This window comes from Chroicocephalus ridibundus, chromosome 3 (assembly GCF_963924245.1).
Source record: "Chroicocephalus ridibundus chromosome 3, bChrRid1.1, whole genome shotgun sequence".
NCBI classification, from domain to species: domain Eukaryota; kingdom Metazoa; phylum Chordata; class Aves; order Charadriiformes; family Laridae; genus Chroicocephalus; species Chroicocephalus ridibundus.
Window position 1 is genome coordinate 79,676,127 of NC_086286.1, and position 24,052 is coordinate 79,700,178.

General features: G+C 45.3%; 1 protein-coding gene across 2 annotated transcripts in view; it reads right to left on the reverse strand.

Moving 5' to 3' along the window:
• Positions 1–24,052, reverse strand: part of SOBP (sine oculis binding protein homolog) — a 121,675-nt gene that overhangs the window by 9,243 nt on the left and 88,380 nt on the right. For both annotated transcript variants that reach the window (XM_063329844.1, XM_063329843.1), the window contains one exon: positions 7,648–9,602. In XM_063329844.1, coding sequence (XP_063185914.1) covers positions 7,650–9,602 — 1,953 coding nt within the window. In that variant the 3' untranslated portion in view covers positions 7,648–7,649. The remainder of the gene's footprint in view (positions 1–7,647; positions 9,603–24,052) is intronic.

Here is a 24,052-nt window from a genome sequence, read left to right on the forward strand (position 1 = left end):
AGGGCATCTCCCTTATCCCCAGCACTGCTGGCCGTGGAGCGACCTGCGTTGGACCCAACCATTGTTATAGCTTTTCTCTAATTCCCACCTCCCCTACCCACCCCAAGAAAACAGGAACAATATTTTTACCACCAAGATAACCAGTTCAGCAATAATCGGTTAACTGCTTCAAATAAAACAGAACAGGCATTTTAATTGTACTTCGAAAGGCAGGGTCGGAATTCAAATTTTCAGTGACCTCATCATCTATCTTTTCTTTTATACTAGTGCTCAAGCATCTCTCAGTTGGAGAATTCCTGTGGGAAAGGGTTTTTTTCACCTCCTTTTGGATAAGCAACTTAGAAGTGGCAGCACGAGTGGTTCATGAAAGCTTATAAATACTTGGAGCATAAGCAGGCAACACCAAGTTTTACATTTAACCACGTGGGCTCCAAATAAATAGCTGAAAATTGCTCTAACCATAGGTTTCAATATCAGTCAGCCAATGATGGGATGCAGATCTTTCCAGAGAGGTCGGAACTCGGTAGTTATTTCACTCTGCACTACCCAATCCCTAAACCCCCTATTTTTTTAGGTTTTGTTTGGTTTTTTTCTTTTGGAAATGTGTGCTTCCATAGAAGATGATTACATTACACAGCCTGAAAGTCCAAAACCGGGACTGGAAGATGGAGCACAGCGGAGAGTGGGGGCGTCCTCTCGACAAACGCAGTTCAGCCTCTTTGCCTCTAGATAATTTGTTATTGTAGGTTGGCTCGAATTTAAGACAGTAATGTTTCAGAAACACTTGGAAAAGCAAGCCAGCTGCAGGGAGGATATCGTTACAAATTGAGACACATGTTGTACAGGAATACCATTCTTTTCAAATACCAAAATCGTGTCTGAGGAAGTAAAGCCATGCAAATGAGTTAGAGGGAAGACCTCGGTCTGTAATGTGCTGAGGGCCTTCAACTTGCATTAAAGGCACCGAGCGCTGAGTGCGCAGAGTACCGGACAGGATCAAGCCCAGATATTTAATTATTAGCTCTAATTTTCCTGGTAGAAGCAAATGTTGAACAGTTGAGGGTTCTGCAAAATGTCAGAGGTTACTTCGATTCACGGCTCTCACGAGATGATCACACATGCTTCCAAACACAGCCTCTGCTCACAGGAGTGAAATGTAGCTCATTATCAAAACAGTGTAAATAAGGTAATGATTAGCAGGCCTCAGCTGTCAGGCCTGGACTAATGGAGGCACCCAGGAATGTGCTTAACTTGCCTGTTTTGCACTATGGGACCTAAAAATAGACAGGGAGAGACTCAGCAGGTAATCTGGAAACAAAAAGTGCTTCAGAAAGGCTTGCCTGTCACAGTCTCATTTCCTCCTGATTTCTTGCTCAAATGGCTTTGCTTCTGCTTTGCTTGAATCTGCCACTGCTTTTTTAACAAGGATTTAATTTTCTCTTAAAATCTATTGCTCACCACTTGATTGTGTCCAACTTTTTTGCAACCACAGTCCTCAAAAGTGTTTTGCTCCTTTACTGACCCACTTCCAGGTATTGCTTGTCACACTGAGAAATAGTTTATTAGCTCCTCACAGTTGCTCAGAGCTCACCGCTCCGCGCTGAAGTTGGCCATGGTTGTTTCGGGGTCAAGCTTCACAAAGGCTATTAGGTGCTTAGCTCCTTATCAGATTTCAGTGGCAATCAGACACATACTGTCCAGGATCTCAGCCTCTGAATGTAAAGGCAATCGTTGTTTCGGAGGATGTTTTTACAAGGGTGGCTGTCTGTTTTACTATGGTCTTTGTTGTTAGGGACTCTGTATTTAATCATGAGCTGTGCTTTTTTTCCCCCATAAACTTTCCCTGTGCCACTGACCAGGGTAGCTCGACAGCACAAGAAAAGACTGATGGAGAGCTAGTCTCCCCCTCTGCCTGTTTTACACTTAACACTTTTGAATGCAGCCAAATCTGCTTGGCACCAACTTAAATAAGAGGAGCATTAGGCCTTATATGTATGAAAGTGCCTGGTCAGTCTTTGAATCCTTTACCTTTGAAGGTAAAGGATTATGGGTGGTGGGGCACTGGAACAGGTTGCCCAGAGAAGCTGTGGATGCCCCATCCCTGGAAGTGTTCAAGGCCAGGCTGGATGGGGCTTTGAGCAGCCTGGTCTAGTGGGAGGTGTCCCTGCCCATGGCAGGGGGGTTGGAACTGGGTGATCTTTAAGGTCCCTTCCAACCCAAACCATTCTGTGATTCTGTGAATGTGGGCTGTACCAGTTTATGGAATGGCATGGATTAGATGCTTATTTCAGTTCAAATAATCTTCATTTCACAAGACAATTAAAACTAATAAGGGCAAGTAAGTTCTCTGAAGTCAGGTCCTGGGAGCTGTCAGGTAAGCTACAGCCTCCAGGAGCCGCAGGCTCTGCAGATTTCTGTGGGTCTGTCAATGAAGCTATGGCAATTTTTGCTGGCTGAAGTTCTGTCTGTGTCTTTTGTTTGCCAACAGCCCTAAGATGCTCACTATCTTCGCAAATCAGACCAAGCGTGGTTATTTTCTCAATTGGGTTCAAGAATCAGATTTCCTATTTGAAACATATGCCCTAGGAGGTTTTATAGAAAAGCAGGAGAAACTCATCAGAAATCAGCACTCGTTCCTTTGATGCAAAGAGTGTGCAGTGATCTACAGCAGCGTACCACGAGCCTGCTATTTACTGCCACTGAGACGGAAGTTAGCGCTCCCACACCCCGGCAGCAAGATGTGGGAGCTGAAAGCTACTCTGGAAGCATGTCATTTTATACTTCACCATTTTGAGAGCCACTTCCCCCCCCCTTTTTTTTTTTTCCTGGGAAATCCTTTTTCTGATTTAATATATCTGAGAAGCTACACAGGCAATTCTGAAATGTAAGATCACACTGCTACAGCCAGGCAGCTCTCAAGGGCAAAGCTTCAGTTCCAAGCAAATGTGTTTAAGACTTTGTGGTGTTAACAGTCTCTCCTCTCCCCCTTCGGATAAATGGAAAATGTCTGTAGGCCCATAAGAAGCCAGGTGAAGGAAAACTTCTGAAGCAGAAGAGTAGGTGTTAAGTGTATGAGTCCAATTACTCTGCTGATTTAAATTAGTTTAGCACCAGTGGCCCTACATCCAGTAAAATTAGGTAAGGCTCTGGCCCATAGTACTGTGTCAGTGAAGATGATTAGCATAAAAATGTGTTTAAATCTATAAAATTTGTTTTCCAGTATACCTTTAAGGTCAAATTCTATCTTGATCAGAGTGAGGAGGGTAGGGTAAGATACTGGTACATAGACGCTACAGTGACAGGGGAGCGATAAAAACTCTTAAGGCAGAAAGGGAGGTTAATAGCTATGCCCATTGCCTCAGGAATCCTGACCAGAGAAGGAAATCTTGTGCCGGACCATTATGGGCAGGAGAGCTCACAGTGGGATACATATTACTTCTGCTCTGAACTGGATGTTGTATATTTTTACGACTACAACGTATGGACTAGACAGCTGGAGGTTTGGGCCTATAACTCAGCAGATGCTGACCCCAGGACATAGGGGTTGGCTCTGTAGGTGGCCATACTCCTACTATTTCCATTACTTCTGGGAGAAATTCTGCTGACATAAGCAGAAAAAATCCCTTCTGCCCCCAATATACACAAACAGAGACACACACACAGTAGCTAGTTGTTAGTTTAGCGTGTGCCACTTAATTTTCTAATTTAGTTTACCATAACTATCATGTTAAATCCAAGCAGACCTTAGTGTTCCCATTTATTTGCTTTAGGAAACCTTGACACCAAAACTGGAGGGTTAAAACTGATCCCGCCTGGATGTAAAGCATGTAGGCAGGCAACACTAACACTGCTAATTTTAGAAACTCGTGTTGCTCAAACTTGAAAAAATAACACTCAACAGCATATTCTTCCTAGCCTCATTCCGTTATCATAGTAGGACTTTGGCACCGAGACATCTTATGCTGGTTCTTCGAATTGCATCAAGCTAGGAGAGCTTGACAGTCCACATCCTGATGCAGAGACTAAACTTTAACATCAAGGATTATGTTGCTGATTAGCACTTCCAATAATCAAGTAATTGGTACATTAAATAATCCAGAGTTTGACGACTTGCCCGAAAAGGTCACGCTTGCATTGATTCCTTTTTAGAGAGTCCATGTTGCTATTACATGAATTCAATCTGTCTCTCCAGAACTCTAGCGTAAAAATATTTGGCTAATTTCCTTCTTTTCATACAATATGATGGGAAACAAAATCCAGGAAAAGTTGCACATTAGGGCAGTATGTTCAGATTTTCCAATTAGGGTAGGTGGGGAGCAAGAGAGAAAAAGACAATTCTCTGGACTCTTTCTTCTCCAGGGTTAGCATGGCCAGTGCAATCAACATAAACCTCCAAGGGCCCAAATCAACACAGTTATTAGTGCAGCTCCTAGCCTCTTTGTATTTTAGTAGAATTTCTATGAGGTTGGGAGTCTCTCATGAGGGGCTTCCCTGCAACCAGAATGGGGAAGGAGCAGATTTTTACCTCTGCCCTTCCCTAGGCCTGGGCAGGAGGAACTCATGGGCATGGCAGAGGTCAGGGCTGCGGCATCAGGGGCTGCACCAATGCTCTGCCCCCGCTGCTCGCCCCCTCTTTACGGACACGGGCAGGCTCTGAGCCCTCTGCAGCCTTCACAGACAGACTGCTGGGAGGCCAGAAATCTAAGCAGCCCCCCCTGCTCCCCTGGATTGGCTACTACCAGCACTAGTGAAAGGAGGGCTCTGCATGAAACCAAAGAGTCCTCGCCACAAATCAATCATCAGAGCTGCACAAATCACTTGTGTGTGCCTTGAGAGGCTCAAAACCCACCCGCGTTTCACTGAGGTACCCACTGGAATGAAACGGTTATCACACTGTTTATTTCTGCAGAGTACTTTGGGTATCCTCTTTCCCTTGAAGCACACAAGGATCCTGGTGTCATATCTCTTCTGCATGGAGGCTACTTCATTTCTTTTTGTGGAGAAAGGAGGGGATGAACACAGACTGACTAATAACCATCACCATGCCACGCTCTGCGATTGCACAAACCCTAGAGGCACAGCAAACACATAGGGTGGGCTTTTTAACTTCCAGTCTCTATGGGGACATCTATGTCTGTGCCAGTCACCCTAAGTTTCCTTCACAGCAGGGAGAAATAGGCACTCCTAGGGCACAATTCGTCCGAGCTGTCTCAGTCGTCGACTTCGGAATGAGCTCAGCTGTCTCTCTGAAGTGCCTGCTTCTCTAGGTTGATTTTAAAGAGAGTTTAGACAATTAGCTCAGCTGTGTCTTCATTCCAGATGTCTATATTGGGTCAGATTAATCTTGCCTAGCAACCTGAAAACATTCCTGTAAGACAACCCTTACGCTGAGACAAAGGAATATATAAAACTCTTGGTGAATGGGAAAATGGTTACTCCTGAGGATAACCACAGTGGCAGTTATTGACATTTAGAGAATACAAAGAGCTGAGGACAATAACCGAGTGATAAAGCACCCTTCTTGTCTTTTCAAGGCAGCTTGTTCAGTTTGCCCACTTTCTCTGTCAAATACTATCTGTGAAGTGATGTCATGGATAATCATGTCAACAGGCAAAACCACACAATTCAGTGAGGCCAAAACTCTCTCTGAGTTTTAAGGCTTTGGCTCTGGACAATGCTAAACCCTTCTTGGGGTCGGGACCTTGGAAAGGTGGCATTACCGCAGCCTGGATGGTCTGGGCAAGCATAAATAGATGTTAAGAACCAGCCTGTCTTTGACTACAGTGTCAGCACACAGATGTGCAGGTCTCAGCGCTGGCTTGAAACAAACCACAGCTATGGGGAGACTGAGAAAGGTGTGAAAGGATGGGTTAACTACGTCTCTCCTAGAATTAAATAAAAGGGATACAATCAAATAGTGGCCTTCTCACTAGGTCAAATCGTGACCCCTAGGTAAAAGCATGCGTACATTTATGAAGAGACAATCTTTCAAGCTCCAAAGGTGGCACACTGGGGTTTGCAATAAAGATCTTGCTGCTGAGAAGGACATACAGTCCATCACGGTGGGTAGGGGGATCCCCGCTAGCGGAGCCTAGAAGTGCGTAAAGATTTTAAATATTCACTTGACTTCTGAGTTATTGTATATGTTGGTTATTAGTCCAAGAAAGTCATAGTTGTGCTCTGTTCTTAGGAATGTATCTTTTAAATGTGTCAGCACATGCCGAGAGCGAAGAATAATGGTTCTGTTCCACTGAAGAAAGTAAATAAATACTGTTTGTGATCAAGGGAAGCAACGTTTCCGGCACTGCAGCCAACACAGGGAACGCGGCATTAACAAATAAAAAGGGAGTCCTGACTATATACTTCGGTATCTTTGATGGTGCAATTAGCCTGCACTGATGGAGCAGGGAGATGTTGCAATGGCCCAGATTCCACAGCCTGCGCTGCTGTCTACGATTATAGGTGCCAAGCCCTTCAAGGCAATATTCGTATTGCACTGCTGCAGTCCCTATTTGTGCTACCAGGGACAGGGATTTACTGGAGGCTACAGAATATTCCACGGATTGTAATGAAATCTGGCATGTCATCAAGCCACATCCAGCAAACCGTCAGTATTTTACTGCTGAACAGATTTCTTGCAACACCCACCATTTTCCCTTTTCCTGAAAGAAGCTCTCCACGCTTGTGAATCTAAACAAATGCAATTACATTTGTTTCTTGCTCGCAGGTTTGAAGTAACAGACATACATTAAACTAACAGTTTTAGAAAGGTGCTGTTTTATCAGAGGGACTCAGTAGGCTGGGAATAGGGAATGAAGGTGGAGGGGTGCTCTGCCTCTGGAGCATAGTCCTTGGATAAGCCACAGTTGTTGGTGGACTTACCCATATCTCTGCCTTGCTTTGCAGCCCCACCAGGAACCACACACATATAACAACTGCAGGGCTGGGGGAAACCTCAGCTGCTTTACTAAGGTGGGAGACTTGCACCAAAAGCAGGTACCTTGGGTAAGAGGGTAAAGCCCCATGGCACAGGTCTTGCTGAGACAAGCTACAGCAGGCAGTCCCTAAGCACCAATACCCGAGGAAGGAAAGCTCAGGGAGAGGGGGTTAGCTCCCCGGAGAACAGCCCGGCTGAAAGCCAGGGTGTGGTCTGGAGGCAAACCAAAGTAAGATGGTTGGAGATGACCATTTGGTAAGTCAATTGGATTTGAGCTAGCGGGAAGCAGCTGGGTCGTCCTGCTCTGTGCTATGCTGTAGGGCAATTTCAATCATCATCATGAAGGCTTGAGTTGCTGCGTAACTCAGCTGGAATAAGTAAGCAGATTAATGGCCCAGACCTAAACCATATCCTAGGCAGAAAACCACTGACTTTGACATACACAACACAATAATTTCACAGCCAGCACCATCACGAAATGTTCTGTGAGCAAAAGTGTAATGAGGCTGCTGATGGATGGAGTACTGACAAGTACAGATGCAATACAACACAAAGAACAATGTTAAAACATAAATACCAATAGTTTTCTGAAAGTGCTGATAAATCGGGACCTGTATCTTGTTTCACAAAGGCCACGTCCACGCGGGTTTGATCTCATACCTGAAAATACTCATTCTACTCACACAGAAGGCAGTAGTGATTACACAAACCTTTACTTATTCTGATTTCGAATTCGGAGACACCTCCTTTTCAATGGTGGCTCCAGATCCTCTGGCCCTGTGCTGAGTATTGGCGTTGAGATAATGCACGGCGCGATAGCAGTCTTTTCTGCTGGTTTTGGCACAGGCTGGATCACGCAACCCGTCTTAGGCAGCATCCGCAAAGCATACGCATGGTCCTCGTCTGCTGGATTGTTAAGGTTTGGGTCCTGTTTGTCTCCCCCAGCAAGGGGCTCTTCCCCGCTCTTCTTGCCAGCATCTCCCTCCAGGTGGCAGTTTGATGCGCAGTTGTTCTCCTTAACGGACTCCAGCTCGCTCACCGCCAGCTCCTCTGGGGGCTGGGGCTTTTTCGGCTCCTGGGGCGGCTCCGGGTTCTTGGAACCCTCCGTGCTCTTCGTGCCATTCACAATGACGTTGCACACCGCTGCACCAGCTTCCAGTCCCGGCGTGCCGGAGGGCAAGGAGACAGGACAGCAGTGAGCTCCGTCACTGCACGGTAACGTTTTTGAGTCAACTGGGCTGCAGTTGTCCCTGCAGTCACTGCAGTTCCTTTTGTCTGAGCTACCAAAAGCCAAATTTACAACACTGTTAGGTTCACGTTCAACTTTCACCGGGCCGTGTAAAGCCCTGTGGATAACATTGTGCAGCCTAGACCGGTGGCCTACTGTTAGGTCTATCACACCGTCCTGCGGACCCTGCAGCACACTGGGGAAACCAAATTTACTGTTCACTGGACTACTAGGTCTGACAGTCAAGTCAACAACTTCATTTTTACTGTGCTCCTGAAGCACTTGAGCTTGATTTAGGGACTGGCCTGAGCAGCTCGGTGAGGAGTCAGAGGATTTAGACGATCCTTGCTTTGACTCTCGAGGGGATGAAGAGCTATTGGTTGGCTTTGCCCCAGGCGTCTCGCTGGAGGTACTTGGAATGAAGCTTTCGCCGTTGCTGGAGAAGCCATTGGGGGGTTTGGAGTCATTGATGTGAGGAATGGGGATGGGAATGGGGATGGGGACAGGCAAAGGGACAATGACGGGATATGGCACTAGTAGAGTTGGGGGTGGCACCAGCGGGGCAAGGGATGGCAATCCAAAGTTCATCATCTGTGGCATAGGCATAGGACCATTTGGCATCATGCTGACAGGGGGAAAGGGAAGACTGGGCAAAGGAGCTCCAGGAGGGGGAGGCGGCAACAAGCCTGGAGGATTCCCAGGCATGGTAGGTGTTGTGGGGGGATGGATATGAGGGGAAAGCATCGGTCTGTGCATGGGGCTGGAGGTGGGACCCATATTTCTGGGACCACCTGGTGGGGGACCGATTCCAGGGATCATTGGATTTGAGAGAGGGCTGTTAGGATTTGAGGCATGGTGAGGCGGCCCACGAATAAATGGTGGACGGATTTGCTGCATAATTTGCTGTTCCATGAATATGGGCAGAGGAACTGGCCCACGGTTTGTCATCACCATGGGAGGACTGCGAGGTGGGACACCAATTGGAGGCACAATGCTAGCAGGTGGCTGGACAGAAACTGGTGGAATATTTGGATTCTCACTGATGGGAATAGGTTTGGGAACTGGTGTGGGGATTTTAGTGACAGAGCAGTTGGCAGTGTCAGACGGAGAGGCAGTGGTAGACGCTGATGGTCCAGGACCTTGAATTTGGCCAGCTGCAGACGCTGGGGATGGGGCTTTTCTCCGAGCATCTGCTAGCGGTATATTCCAAGAATCTGGAGTCAGCAGCTGCACCCCAGTGCCTTCTGCTTTATTTTCGACTGGAGGATGTAATGTACTGCACAGTCCAGCTGGAAGATTGGCCTGTGTCTCTTTGTAGAAAATGTCCATTTTGTACTGATTGAGACATTTTGCACTGCAGAACTGAAGCCTTCTTTCCCCGTCCCCAAAATCCAGATACTCTTTTGTGTGTCTTATGTGCTTACACCAGTCACATACCTACAACACAGTAATAAAATCAAATCAGGTAAGAAAAGCAATCTTCTCTTCATAGTGTTATTTCAAAAGTAATTTTTTAGTTGCTTTCTAAATATTCACATTGTTTTTCTAGCACAAAAAAAAAAAAAGTTACGTTTGTGAAAACTATGCTTTTTTTGCTCCAAAATATTGGTGAATTGAATGCCACTCCCTTTTTTGGCTCCCATGACCTCAATTCTACGTTATACAGTACATTTTATATATATATCTTAAACCCATACCACAGAGAAGAATCCTCAACTGGCATAAACTCTTGTATGTAAGTATATGTAAGTATACAAAATCCATATGAGCATGGCTGTGATTACTTTTCAGGGGTAACCTAAGCACACCTGTACCATCTGAGGTGCCACGCTACACAAGGAGTATGATAACTGGAAAAGGACTCAGAAAGTTGCTGGAAATGAATGCAAATAATTTCTGCTAAACTACAGCACACTGCAACATTTTGTATTCTATTAAGAGTACCAAGGAGTACGTTGGAAAGGGTGTGGTATTTTGAAATGGCATCATGAAGCAAAAAGCATCATTCACCCTTTGCCCTTCATTCCAAGGAGAAACTTGGAAATGGTCGGGACATTTGTGTGAGGTTCGAATAGTCCCAATTTTGTGATATTTCGGCAAGCTGGAATTATTTTCTGAGCTGCTTGCCCGCTCTTGTGTACGAGTCGCTGAGTAAAACTTCTTGGCAAGCAAGGGCCTATTTAGCAACTTTTCAAACACTATGGCAAAAAGTAAGCGTTGCAGGATCATTTTTGTTTTGTTTCTCTGCTTTCCATTTAATCCATTTCTGTGTTGCTATTGGTGTGGCGGAGGCATAGCCATTTTTTTTTAAAGTAAGGCTGCAGAACTAATTAAGCTGTGAAAGGTTTTCCCAGTTGTAAACCACTAGACATCAAAGTTCAAAAAATAGTCATTCTAGGCTTCAGAATCCATTACTTCAGAGAAATTATTGTGATTTCATTAACACATTAATTTTGCAACACCAACAGCTCTCACAGATGGTGAAGACATGATCTACAATTCAAATATGACTCTTGTTTGCACAAATGCCTTTCCTTCATATGGCATTTTAAACAAGAATTAATATGAGTAATCTTGCCATAGCTATAAACAGATAAACAGATGTCAGATTTTTCAGTGCCTTACTTTTTTGACAGAATTTTACACACACAAAAAACCCATTTTTGTCATTTACATTAGTTCTCAAAATACTCCGTTGACAGAGATTTTTGGTGCTTTCTATCAGCATGTTGAGCCTATGACCGTGTCAGAATACATCCCGGTATTGTTTGTTCTGCCTTTCCTGAATAGTCTGTATTAGGTTGTTTTGAAATGACTATATCTTTTGTGCAAAAAAAAAAAAAAAGAGAAAAAAAAAAGAATATGATTGTGAAAAGACTGTATTAAAAGGATAATTAATTTTAATAACTATTGGCCATATAAACAATTCCAAACAACATATGTCGGGCATCTGATTACCCATCTCATTTAACTCTCAGCTTTCCTTTAATATAAACAGTGGTGACATTTTTGAGTTTTCAGTAATATATCTTTAATACATATATACACACATATACATACCCACACCCCCTCTATGCTATGGCTATTAGCCTGTTTATTTTAGCTCTGCAACCTTTTGGTTATCTAGGCGGGTTGCTATTTGCCTCCCTCTCCTGCCTCCCCACCCCATTCACACACTCACACACACACACTCCCTCCCTCTGCCACGAAGTTTTCACCCCAACTTTTAAATCAAACTAAATAATTACTTGAGAAGCAGCAACTATTAAGTCACCCTGAAGTTTGGGAATGCAGGGCCCAGATTTTTAGCTTGGGCACACGGACACAACGCCACGTGAGATAAAGCAGAGGGTGCTGGTGCTGCTCGACGCATGTGGCATTAGGACGGGCATATTTCCAAGCACGATGTCCCATGCAAGGAAGAAAATTTCCTGGTGCATTGCAAACAGGGCCAGCTCTGCATTGAACGCACGCTGACGATGTATCACTCCAAAAAAAACATGGACAAAAAGTCTGTTGAACACACAGAAGAGTCGAGATAAATGCCTCCACTGCTATGGCAAATGCATCCCCCCCAAGGTGCAGGGCAGCTGGGAAGCAGAAGCACATGGAAGGAGGCAACGTGGGGGCACACCCACTTCCATGGGCCCCCGGCTTTTACCAGGCATCATCTCTCCCTCTGCTCCCCGCAGGAGAGCTCAGTCAGTGGCCATGGCAGACAGCACCGGAGCTGGGCAACCCCTCGCCGCAAATAGTGCAAACACGCAGCAGTGGGCACTGAACCATCTCGGGTATTTGGCATGGGTAGGGGTTTGGCCACCCACCTGGCGAGTCAACACAGGGTGATCTGATGGAAACACCTTATAACTGGCCTCCTGAAATTTTCTGACTTGCCACTGTTTTCCAAGCAGACAAAAGGGGAATTTGTGAGTCTATACCGTGAGTTAATAAGCTACTATTTAACTGACTAAAGCTGCTCAATTCACCTTAAAGTCATTTTTGATCCAGAGCTCACTGCTGTAGCCACAAAATGCTACCTTTTTGCTTGTATGGAACCAGGATGTAAACCACTGTGCTCCTTCTGCCACTTGCAGGGTATGCTCTTGCCCCAAGGGCTGTGCAAAGAGGCAGGGGGTCTCCACATGTACCCCAAGGGATGCACAAAGAGGTACCAGGAGCTCTCAGCTGGCTCCTGAGGAAGGCTCGGGGAAGGATGAAGCCCACCCTGGCCCATCACCCACCGAAACAGTGTCTGCTTGCAGGGGAAAGACGAGGAGGGGACCGATCCTGGAGGTGGCTGCTGTAAAGGATGGGGCAGGACTCCAGATGCAGCTGCTTCCCCGATTTAGTCCTGGGATGGTGCAGCTAAGGCTTGCCCGTCCTTTGGGGCAAAGGAAGCAGACCAGCTTGTAAGCCTGCTGCCAAAGAAGCATCTGAGAAATACGAGAGAGTAAACTCAGCCTCCTTATCTTTCTAGGAAGAGACCCCTCAGTGACTTTAATTAAAGTGACTGAAAGAAAAATAAAGACCCCCAAAAAGTTGTGGAACCTTTTCTAATAATTTCTAATAGTTTAATTTTATTAGTCATCAGTTGAAAAATTCACTGAAATAATTCAGTGTTTTATTGCTGTATTGATTTGTTTATCTCAAGTGGGCTCCTATGTCACCCCTAGCTAAACAAATATTTTCCTCGGTAAAAGATTTAGAAATCCTGCTTAGAAATTCTCTACTGATTTCTCCTGTTTTCAATAATTCACTGAGGTACAAGAAACTCTGAAGTCTGCCTGCCTCACTCACATATTAATTACAAACCGTTCCGTATATTTTATCACTAAAATTAATTAAAGCCACAGAAATTAAAGGCAGCGATTCTGTTCCTCTGAACATCCTGGATGGACCAAATATCTAATAATTGTCTCATTGATTTTATGCAACATCTCAAAGTGTTGAAGTTCACGTCAGTGAGAAATGTCTATCTACTACAGCCATGTGTTTCATCTCTTTCTTTCTTTCTTTCTTTCTTTCTTTCTTTCTTTCTTTCTTTCTTTCTTTCTTTCTTTCTTTCTTTCTTTCTTTCTTTCTTTCTTTCTTTTTCTTTCTTTCTTTCTTTCTTTCTTTCTTTCTTTCTTTCTTTCTTTCTTTCTTTCTTTCTTTCTTTCTTTCCTTCCTTCCTTCCTTCCTTCCTTCCTTCCTTCCTTCCTTCCTTCCTTCCTTCCTTCCTTCCTTCCTTCCTTCTTTCCTTCTTTCCTTCTTTCTTTCTCTCCTTCTTTCTTTCTTTCCTTCTTTCTTTCCTTCTTTCTTTCTTTCTTTCTATCCATCTACCGACCTATCTATCTAAGCAATCAGTCTATGCTGCTTATTTAAGATAAAAGTATAAAACCTGCATGTCATACGCAGGTAATATGACACCTTACAATACCATACTAAAAGGTAGAAAAACAGTCCCTAAGATGAGGAGGAAATTACTGGAGGAGAAAAAATGTCACTTAAGAATTAATGAATCAAGTCTGTCTTACAGGATTGATCATTTAAGATGAGGTCAATGAATTTATGATACAAATGGCTATATCACTAGAGGTAATAAAACGGAGCAATATCATTCATTTTACATCTAACTAATGACGTGCTCAGAGTAATTACAGACTTATTCTAAAAGCCTACACTGATTAGTTCAGATGTGATAGGTGAAACATATATATCTTTCCGTTCAATAAAATAACATTTTCTTATCTGTAAAACACACAGCCAATGTCTTATTTTTTTAAGTACTTGCGTTGCGTCCAGAACATCACCATTCTTCATAACCAGCTCAAAATCTCTCCGTTCATTTATTCCTTCTGCTTCCCTTTTCCTGCCTCATCCTTTCCCTTCACCGTACAACCAAGGGAAGAGCTAAACCGTGTCAGAGTGCTTGTTAGCGCTGCGCGATGGATTTGGTAGTGCTTACGCACAGGAGTAGGTCCCCAGCTTTCATCGGGATTAGGCACGAGAGTTAATGCTGCGGGGTCACGTCGGGAGGGTCTGACCCAGCACCCGTGGAAAACAATGGAGAGACTCCTCTTTAATGCAATCAATCGGCTTTGGGTCCGATGCTCAACGCTGGCCTCCGCTCAGCCGGGAGTTGACAGGAGCCTTGCCCCTGACCTCAACAGGAGCAGAGGCACAGACAGGGGTTTTGGAAGGAACTGCAGCAGAAAATCCCACAGCACAAGTTAGCAAAAGGAATACACGGGAAGAAAATAAATGCCGCGAGGCTGCGTTTCAGACATTTCCTACCAAACACAGGCAAAGTGACCATTTTGTACGTTCCTACCCAAAAAGGAGGTGGGACCGGTAGTGGTGTGACTGACAAGGAGCGTGAACATTTCTGAGATAAAGGGTCTGACCTTGCAAGGTGCTAACAGATCCCTATGCACCTTCATCTCCCTTGGAAAATACTCCTCGAAACGCTCTGGGGCAAGCACACGCCACACCGCGAATACCAGAACACAAACCCTGAATGACAGAATGATCAGTAATAAGATAACTGCCTATCTCATTCAGCTGTAACGCAACAACCCTCGAGAAGATTAAATTTACCTAACTGGGGCATGTCCAACGCTAAACAACAGAATGAACATTTCCTTCAGTACGTTTAATGTATTTATATTTTAGTGGCGGGTTGCCAGTGTGCTACTTATAAGCTCAATGACTTGATATCATTCATCCGCTTTCCTGTGAAACACACAGCAATCTACACCAGGAGACGACTCAGAAGACACCGCATCAGCAGAAACACTACTCGCACCCGATACGGGAACACCGAGGAAGCCAGGACCGAGGGATCCTGTAACGCTCAGATTTCTCTAATACAAAGAGGGGGGAAAGAGCCATTCCCATTGGCATCCATATCTTTATTTTGATAGAAACGTCCAAAGCAGAATCCAGACGTGGCCACAAGGTTGCCCCACAGGCACAACACAGGCATCCTGCTGCGCTTAAAAGGGCCACGCTCAGACTTTAGGCACAGGGTAATTAATACTTTAATCGGCTGTCAAATGCAGGCACAAAGTTCATCCATTAGTGCAGTCCACCACTAACCTCTGAATTACAATCTCGTACCAGACACTACTTCATTAAGAAATACATTTGCTAAAATCTGTCTGTGGACATATTTACATCAGCGTGAGAGAAAGCAGGAACGCATAACGTGCAAACACCACCGCTGCGATGAACGAGAGCCTGTGCCTTATACACAGCACTTTGGACTAGTATCAGCTCCCTGGTAAAGCTTAGCGAGAGGACAGAAAGGGGTCACTAGGGTAAAGACAGTCCCTTTTCAGCTTCTTCAGAACCAGAGGGTGACTAACGTTCTCCTTGCTCAGGAGAACGCTGGTGTGGGACACATTGCACAAGGGAGGGCTGCATCACATCCTGAGGACCAGGCTCTTAACAAAGATCACAGAATCATAGAATAATCATTGAATCTTCATGGTTGGAAAGGACCTTTGAGATCATTGAGTCCAACCATACACACACACAAAAACCCCTACCACCTCTGCCCTTCAGAGCATGCCCTGAAGTGCCACATCTAGATGTTTCTTAAACACCTCTAGGGATGGTGACTCAACCACCGCCCCACCACCCTGGGCAGGCTGTTCCCGTGCCTGACCACTCTCTCAGTAAAGTAATTCTTCCTAATATCTAATCTAAACCTCCCCTGCCGCAGCTTCAGACCATTTCCTCTGGTCCTGTCATTATTCACCTGGGAAAAGAGGCCAACACCCATCTCTCTACAACCTCCTTTCAGGTAGTTGTAGAGGGCAATGAGGTCTCCCCTCAGCCTCCTCTTCTCCAAACTAAACGTGCCCAGTTCCCTCAGCCTCTCCTTAGATGAGGAGAGGCTGAAAAAAAGATGCCGAAACATGGGACTGAAGACTATCAAAGCCTTGCTCCCTGGCATAAAATCCATGCATTCAACTTTGCTGAGTAGTTTCTACTCCCTTTTCCCACTGTGGTATCCAACTGCTGTCTCTTCATGCACACTTAGGCATGTTCTGGCTTCACCGACGCCACTGCACATTTCCTATATCCCATTCTGGCCTGGTTGCCTTTTCTTTTATCCCAGACTGTGTCCCAGGCCCTTCCCTGCAGTTTCCAACCCTGCCACCCCCTCAGGATGTGTGAGGCGTGAAGGCAGAGGCTCCCAACCCATCCCAAAAGCCACAAGGCGAGGAGACAATCCCCCTCCCCCTGCACAGGCTCCTGCCTTGAAGCCAAGCGAGAACCTGACACACCAGCCATATGTTTTTCAGCAAAGGCTCAAGTTTTTTGAAGCCTGCCAAACATTGGACGCGACAGCAATCTAGAAATTAGGAAGTGGCTTGAAATGCACATAACAGAGGTTTCTAGTAAACAGCCAAATGAGTCACAACTAGTGCTCTTACACACAGCTCAGTCAGACCCTTTGCAGTTCACCCACCGGCCATCACGGCATGGACACCAAGGCCCCTTGCCACCCGGGCCCCCTCACAAGGCTGTGTAGCACTCCCAGCAGAACAGCAGGGGAAAATTCAGTGTATCAGAAGGAAAGAAACCTACAACTTCTTGTCCTGAAGGACTATGTGCCTATCTTTAAATGGCAAAGGAGTGTGAAACCTTTCTCAGCTGTCCTCACCAGCTCCCCCAGCTCGTTGGGCAATGTAGTTGCCTGCTCCCTCCCTTCTTTCCTCCATTTATCCACCACCAAGGCTCCTCTTTGGAGTGGGTCACCTAAAAGGTAATGGCAATTTCTAAACAAATCCCCTCACAGACATATCCTCATCTCCACAGTCTGTTTCATGACCAAGAACAGAGAAATTTTGGGGCAAAAGCTGTACTTCAAGTGTTAACATATTCAATGCTTGTGAGCACAGAGAAACCATGGCCCCAGTGGGGCTCTGGGTCAGACCAACCCCTCTTGCAAACAGAAACTTGGAGGTCTGTAACTAACTCTTCACCCCCTGCCCTGCTCACTTCCTGGGGATCCCCCCGCGTAGCTGCCCCTGGGAAAGCAAAGGCCCTGCCAGGTTGGGAAGGCGCCGCTCAGCTGTTAGCACACAAACACGCAGCCATTTCTTTGACATAAAGATTGTTCCAAGGAACTGGAGTTCCCTTTTAGCATTTTCTGACTCAGAAAAAAGATGAACATTAAGAAGGGCAAGGGAGGCACCCTGCCGTGCTGATTGGGAAAGCTGAGCCAATTGGGAAGATCTGCAGAAGGACACGGCCATGCTCCGCTCAGATGCATGGGGTCGGACTGAGAAAGAGGAGGGGAATATGTCCCACCAAGAGACAATGACAAATGACAAGGTCCTTTGAGACGTTAGTGATAATCAGCATAAGGGAACTGAAATTCATAATTTAAAGGCTTTTTTGCTTATCTTAATGCTGTTGTGGTTTCTTCCCAACTAGTTGAGTTATCACAAAAGGTATGCAGCTGCCAGCACTCTGCGTCAAAAGATGGAGTGGACACAGCCTTGCCAGAAGCTGCCCAACCCGCCGTCGTTCACCAAAGTGTCCCGGATCTCCCTACCAAATCCTCCCCCAAAACGCCCACCCTGAATCTGTTCGGGCCTCTTCTTGGGAGGGACGGGGGTCTGCATACCCAGCACGGCAGCCACTGCATGCTGGCCCTGTGGGGTGGGGGGCTTTGGTCCGGGGGTCCCTGGCGGGGATGCAGACTGTCCCCAAAGCGGGAGGGCAGTTCACAGCATCTACTTTCAAGACGACTGTAACCAAGACCCTGCCTCAGCTGCCATGATTGGGGATTGATGCTCTTTCACTACCAGATGTCAACCAACACTAGTAACAGGCATAACCCAAAGCGTGGCTCTAAGCAGTTATCCAGCCTCAGTCACCATTTTCAATGTGCTTATTGCAAGACATCCAGCATATTTATTGTTCCAGGATTTTTCTGCCCAAGATGGGTAGTGGTAATTTTTTATAATGATTGTTCCACTTGAATGGAGTGATTATTATAAGAAGAAAAAAAACCAAAACAAACAAAAAAAATTATTCCAGCTGAAACCTGCTGCGAAGGAACCCCGAGGCAGGCTCTAACACACTGTGAATGTGGTTACAGTATAGCTCGTAGCGATGCTAGGTGTGAAGGAAAACAAAGCTTTGTGCAAAAACAGTTGACAAAACAGAACACTGGAGTTGCCTACAACTTAAAACTGTCCTGTGATGAGTTTCTCTCTGTTTAAAAGAGACAAAAGCTTGCCTGCTTACTTGCTTTTCCTTTCCCTGACGTAACCCTCCTAAACTTCTTGTCCTCCTGAAAATTTACCACAGTTTTCTGAGGAGCGAATACTGACTTTATGTCATTTAAATGCAGGACCCACTCTGTCTCCATTTTTCATCCTAATTATGCAAAAATCTAAGCTACATGAAGCATAAGGAGAAAATAGAGCTATTTGGTAATTAATGGCTAATGATAAATTGATTTCATTTTTTGAATCATTGCAGTTGTCATCTGTGGTATTTAAAACATAGTCTTTTCAAAGCCATTGCGTTCCTTTTGTGTTGTGGGGCTTTTTAACGTTCCCAGCCAAAAGCAACGAATATAAGTTATGCTAATGCCCGGTGGAAATCCAGGTTGGGTCTTGTTCCGTTAGGGTGGCTACATATTTGATTTTGTATATAAACAGCTGAGCTCCGTGTTTTCAACTTCAGTCTGAGGCTTTGAAACCACAGGAGGAACTTTGGATCTGAAACCACTGGTGAAGCCCACAATACGGTGGGCGAAACTTCAGGGAAAATGAATGTAGTGTGAGGTGGGGCTTGCCAAGAGGGAAGTTCTTCTCCCCAGAAACCTTCCTGGCTGAAATAACACAGAATGGGACAATAACAGCATTTAAACCTTAAAATCCTCAATGTGGGTTTTTTACACATGTACCATACGAGAGCTGATTACAGGGCACATCCGTGCTGCTCTTTCAGTACTGGCTAAGGCCACCACTCCAGCCATGACAGAAGGCCTAAATAAAATTAAGATGATGCAGAAGATGGAAAGAGGGCAAAAGAGGGAGAGCGAGCTGGGGGGTTTACATGCCCTCAGCAGGACAGACAACCTGTCTCACCAAGACTCACATTGCAGGAATGCCTGAAGATCCCCTAAGCCTTTCCAAGGGTAATGCCCTTTCCAAGAGTAATGTAGGCCCCAAGAAACCTCATCCCACTGTGAGTCCATGGGCCTTCGAGCATAACTATGTCACGCCAGAGACTGTGGGGCAGAGCAAACACCGTCTCAAGCCATCGAGTCCCAAGCTCAACTCTCCAACTCCTGTCAAGCCACAAGCTCATCAGATGGCTGCCGCAGATCTGCAAGCAGTAGCCCAACATTTGCACGGTGGTGTGCCCACACAAAAAGGCCAAGAGGCAATTCCTCTTCCAGACTTAACCTGGTCTGACAGGAGACCGTTCAACTGTGTCTGTAGCCTCCTTCCTGGTGAGCCTAATTTGAAGGTAGGGATCTGTGGAGTCAACTGAGTGTCTGCATCATGCTCCTCATGGCCCTTAGCTCGTGGGTGGCAGTGGGAGAAGCCAGCTTGGCAGACCAGTGCCACAGACATATTTGCTGGTCAGGCAAGCAGTTTGATTCAGGTTATGCGGGCATTGGTCACCTTGAGGTCAGACACTTGATTTCCAGGCCAAGACTTCCCATGATGTGCATTCTCAAATTCTCTTGGTCTGGATATGATCTGGGAAAAGCTGAGCAGCCAGAAGCAAGAACTACAGCAAGTAGATGAAGCTGGGAATCTCAATGAACTACAGTACGTGCCTTTCCACAACAGGAGGTTTTGCTTTATGATCCTTAAACTGTTAGTGCCACAGTGAGAGCTTCGCTTCTTCATAAAGATAACACGAATGTAACTCCTCAAACTGCTTCTACTAAAGTCGTGCAAAGTATTGGCAGTGAGAAGTATCATAAACACCTTGAGAACAGGACAAGAACTGTCGGTTTTGAATATTCAGGAAGCCAAAAGAAAGAAAACAAAGCTAGCAGCTGGAAAAACATTTCTGGGGCTTAGAAGTACTTCCTCACAGTGTCACAGAATCACAGAATGATAGGGGTTGGAAGGGACCTCTGGAGATCATCTAGTCCAACCCCCCCTGCCAGAGCAGGGTCACCCAGAGCAGGTTGCACAGGAACGCGTCCAGGAGGGTTCTGAATGTCTCCAGAGACGGAGACTCCACCACCTCTCTGGGCAGCCTGTTCCATCACTCTGCCATCCTCAAAGTAACAAAGTTCCTCCTTCCATCCTTCCTATGCTCAAGTTTGTGCCTGTTACCTCTTGTCCTGTCACTGGGCATCACTGAAAAGAGCCTGACCCCATCCTCCTGACACCCACCCTTTAACTATTTATAAGTATTGATAAGATCCTCCCTCAGTCATCTTTTTTCCAGACTAAAAAGACCCAAATCCCTCAGCCTTTCCTCCTAAAAGATGTTCTAGTCCCCTAATCATCTTCGTAGCCCATTGTTGTCCAATACCTGCCATCTTTTTGGGGTAGCAGGGGAAGGTCAAACTCAGAAATCCCCCTCTTCCCTCTCCCTCAGAGAGTGGAAATGCATTTCTTTCCTCATGGGGACATTTACCTCCGTGTCCTTGGAGAACCTTCTGCACAGTTTACATTTTCACATGCTCAGCTACAGCAGGCAGCAGAGCAGCTTCTCCATCCCAGGGGTGCCCAAGCTGCGGGGACTCCCCAGCGCCCAGGCTGAGAACCACTGCCAGCCCCTCTTCAGGGGACAAAGGAGAGGGCCAGCACAGCTGCCATGCCAGGAGCTCCTCGCTCCTATGCAGGGGCTGCAGAGACCCTGCTCCTCAGGAGAACAGGACTAAACATCAGCCACAGAAGGTTCCTTCTGCAGAGCAGCTGTCAACCGGTGCACTGAGAAAAGAGAGCCTGTGTGCAGCACTCCCTGCATCCAGCCCCAGCAATCAGGAAAAGAAAGGGAAATTGAGAGCAATTAACACTATAAATGTTCCTATCAAATTCTTTTGAGAATTACGGATGCTGTTAAGCACAGGAAAACTTAAAAGTAAAAGAGGAAAGGGGCACTTTACTAGCCTCAAATAGTATCTCACTTATTGAGTTACCAAGATCTCTCCAAATGAGAAATCTTCACCCGTGACAATCTCACGCTATCAAGTCTGCAGGTAACTTCAGAAGCCAAATGAAGATTTATATTCTCTAATTAATTCACTTTTTTATTCAGTACCTGAATAAACATGTTCACCCTTTTTTTCTGAACAAAACTTTATTCTGGTCATATAGCAAAGTAACATTGTGAGATGGAAAATAACCCATGTGGCTCCTCTGTCTAGAGTTTATATCTAGTAATATCTTATATGTATTTTTTCTCCAATATATTTTCTCTTTAATATTCAAGAGAATATAAAAATAACAATAAAACCCCCTCCATTATGCTTCCAGAGGCTCGCAAGTTGGTTGACAGGACTATAAATGTAATAACAAGGAGGTTTGAGGGGCAGGTTAATGTTTTTTTGCTAACACATGATGCTTTTAGCCTAAGGCATTGCTGGAGGCCAACACCACTTCACCTGGACCAAAATCACCAGCGAACAGCCATTAAATCACTCATACTTAAATGCAATATTACTGGGTCTAGAGAATGTTACTGTAATCCAGATTTGAGATATCATTAGTCCATAGAATAGCAAGTAGGAATGCAGTCTGAAACCTTGAGAAATCTTTATTTACCTGTAATGAAGGGTTCTAAGTCCAATTCTGCCTCTCACCTATGCAATTTTACAGTGGCATAACTCTCACAGATTTTTATGTTGTTTCTTCTGATTTATGCTAGTACAAGCCAGAAGCTTACAGAATAGAAGTCTCTGGGTGCTTGGAACATATATATATATATATAAAACAAAATACGGGGTTTTCCACCTATCTATATAGGTCAGGGATCTTCAGCCTTTATTATTAAATGTAATCTTTATCATGTAATAATATTTACATGCCAGGACCCATTATGTTATGAGCTCTAGCGTATACCTGGCCATAGCGTGGGCTGCAGCAGAACTGGCCGGGTCTCACAGTCTACCTGGGGCAGACCCCCCCTGCCCACATTCCTGCACCTTTCCCATACACATAAAATCCTTGAGGGACTGCATCAGCTGCTTACTTGGAAAAATAATGTTAGGGAAAGACTGACTTGACTAGGGAAAGATTGACTTGACCGTTAGTAAAAACGGATGAAAAAAAATCAAAACTTTCCAAGAGGAGCGTTGCTGGGTTTTAGTCTATAGAACTTTGAAGGGAGTCAAAACTGTTCCAGATTTGACTGCGTGTGATTCACACTTTGAGAATTGCTGGTTTCGCCGCTGGTAATGGTACGCACCACCCCGCGTCCCAGAATATGTTCCGTTTAAAGAGCAGCCCTCTCTCTGGGAACCACATTTGATTAGAACAACTCTGGGCCAGATCCAAAATCTGCTTGGATCAAGGAAAAGTGTGTCACATCGGTTTCAGCCCAGGACTGAGACGTGTCACATCTCTTGCAGATTGGGCATGGAGAGTGGAATTCATTTTTCCCATTTCCTCTAGAGTTGGGGGCTGGAGAAGACAAAGCCAAGCAAGGGAAATTGCTCAGCTGCACACAGAGGAAGCATTCAGCGCCCCTCTAGTTTCTCTTGCTGTGAGGCAGTGGTCCTGGCGGAAACCCCGAGCCCGTTGGTAGAGACCCAGCTCCCCTTCCCTCTTCTATTAGCACAAAACCACCAGTGGAGAGAGGCTTCTCCTGAGCAACCGTCAGGCTCAACCTTGGGCACTCCCAAGATAAGTAGGTAACGTAAGACTGAAACAAGGGCCAGGGAAAAGAAGAGACGGGGAATGCAACAGTCTGCATATCCTCCAAATAGTGAGGGAAGGAGAGGAGAGGAGAGGAGAGGAGAGGAGAGGAGAGGAGAGGAGAGGAGAGGAGAGGAGAGGAGAGGAGAGGAGAGGAGAGGAGAGGAGAGGAGAGGAGAGGAGAGGAGAGGAGAGGAGAGGAGAGGAGAGGAGAGGAGAGGAGAGGAGAGGAGAGGGAAAAATAGAAGAGAAGAAAGAAGAAAAAAAGAAGAAAGAAAAAAGAAAAAAGAAAGAAAAAAGAATTAAGAAAAAAGAGAAAAAAGAAAAAAGAAAAAAAAAAAGAAAAAAAGAAAAAAAGAAAAAAAGAAAAAAAGAAAAAAAGAAAAAAAGAAAAAAATCCTACCTGGTAGGTAGGATTCACCATGACTATTATGGTCCTTAGCTATCTTAAACCACTGTTTTCCAGGATTTTAGCCTTAAAAATAATAAATGAGGAGTTATAAAGGTCTGAAACTTCAGCCTAGAGCCAAACATATGGTGAACTAATGTGTGTGAAAACTTCCTTGTCTTCTTCTACTAATGCCTGTCTTGTTTTACTAAGAACACTCCTGCCATGAAGCCAGGCGTGGCGTCCTCCGACAGGACCCGCCGGCTGTAAGGGTGGTGGGCAGCAACCAGCTTTACTTGTGACTGATGCTTGAGGGAGGCCCTTCACATACCCCGCTGCCTGCTATGATGCCTTTGTCAGGCCCAAAACATTTGGTGGTGCTCAAGGAGTGGAAATGCACCTTCTTCCTTGGTGATTTACACCTACCTCTTTGTAAGTAGGGTACGGATGTAGGGAAAAAAAAGTCCCACTAGGTCTTTCCTATTCAAATGAAAAGGTCTTACTTATCCCTCTGTTTAGAAAGCATTTAGCACTGGAGCGTACCTGACACCCGGGTATTTACATAAATCAAATCTATTCTTAGTAACCCCAGGATGAATCTGGGATAACCCCACTGAAGCCAGTGTTGTTTTTTCAATTTGAACCATGTAACTGAG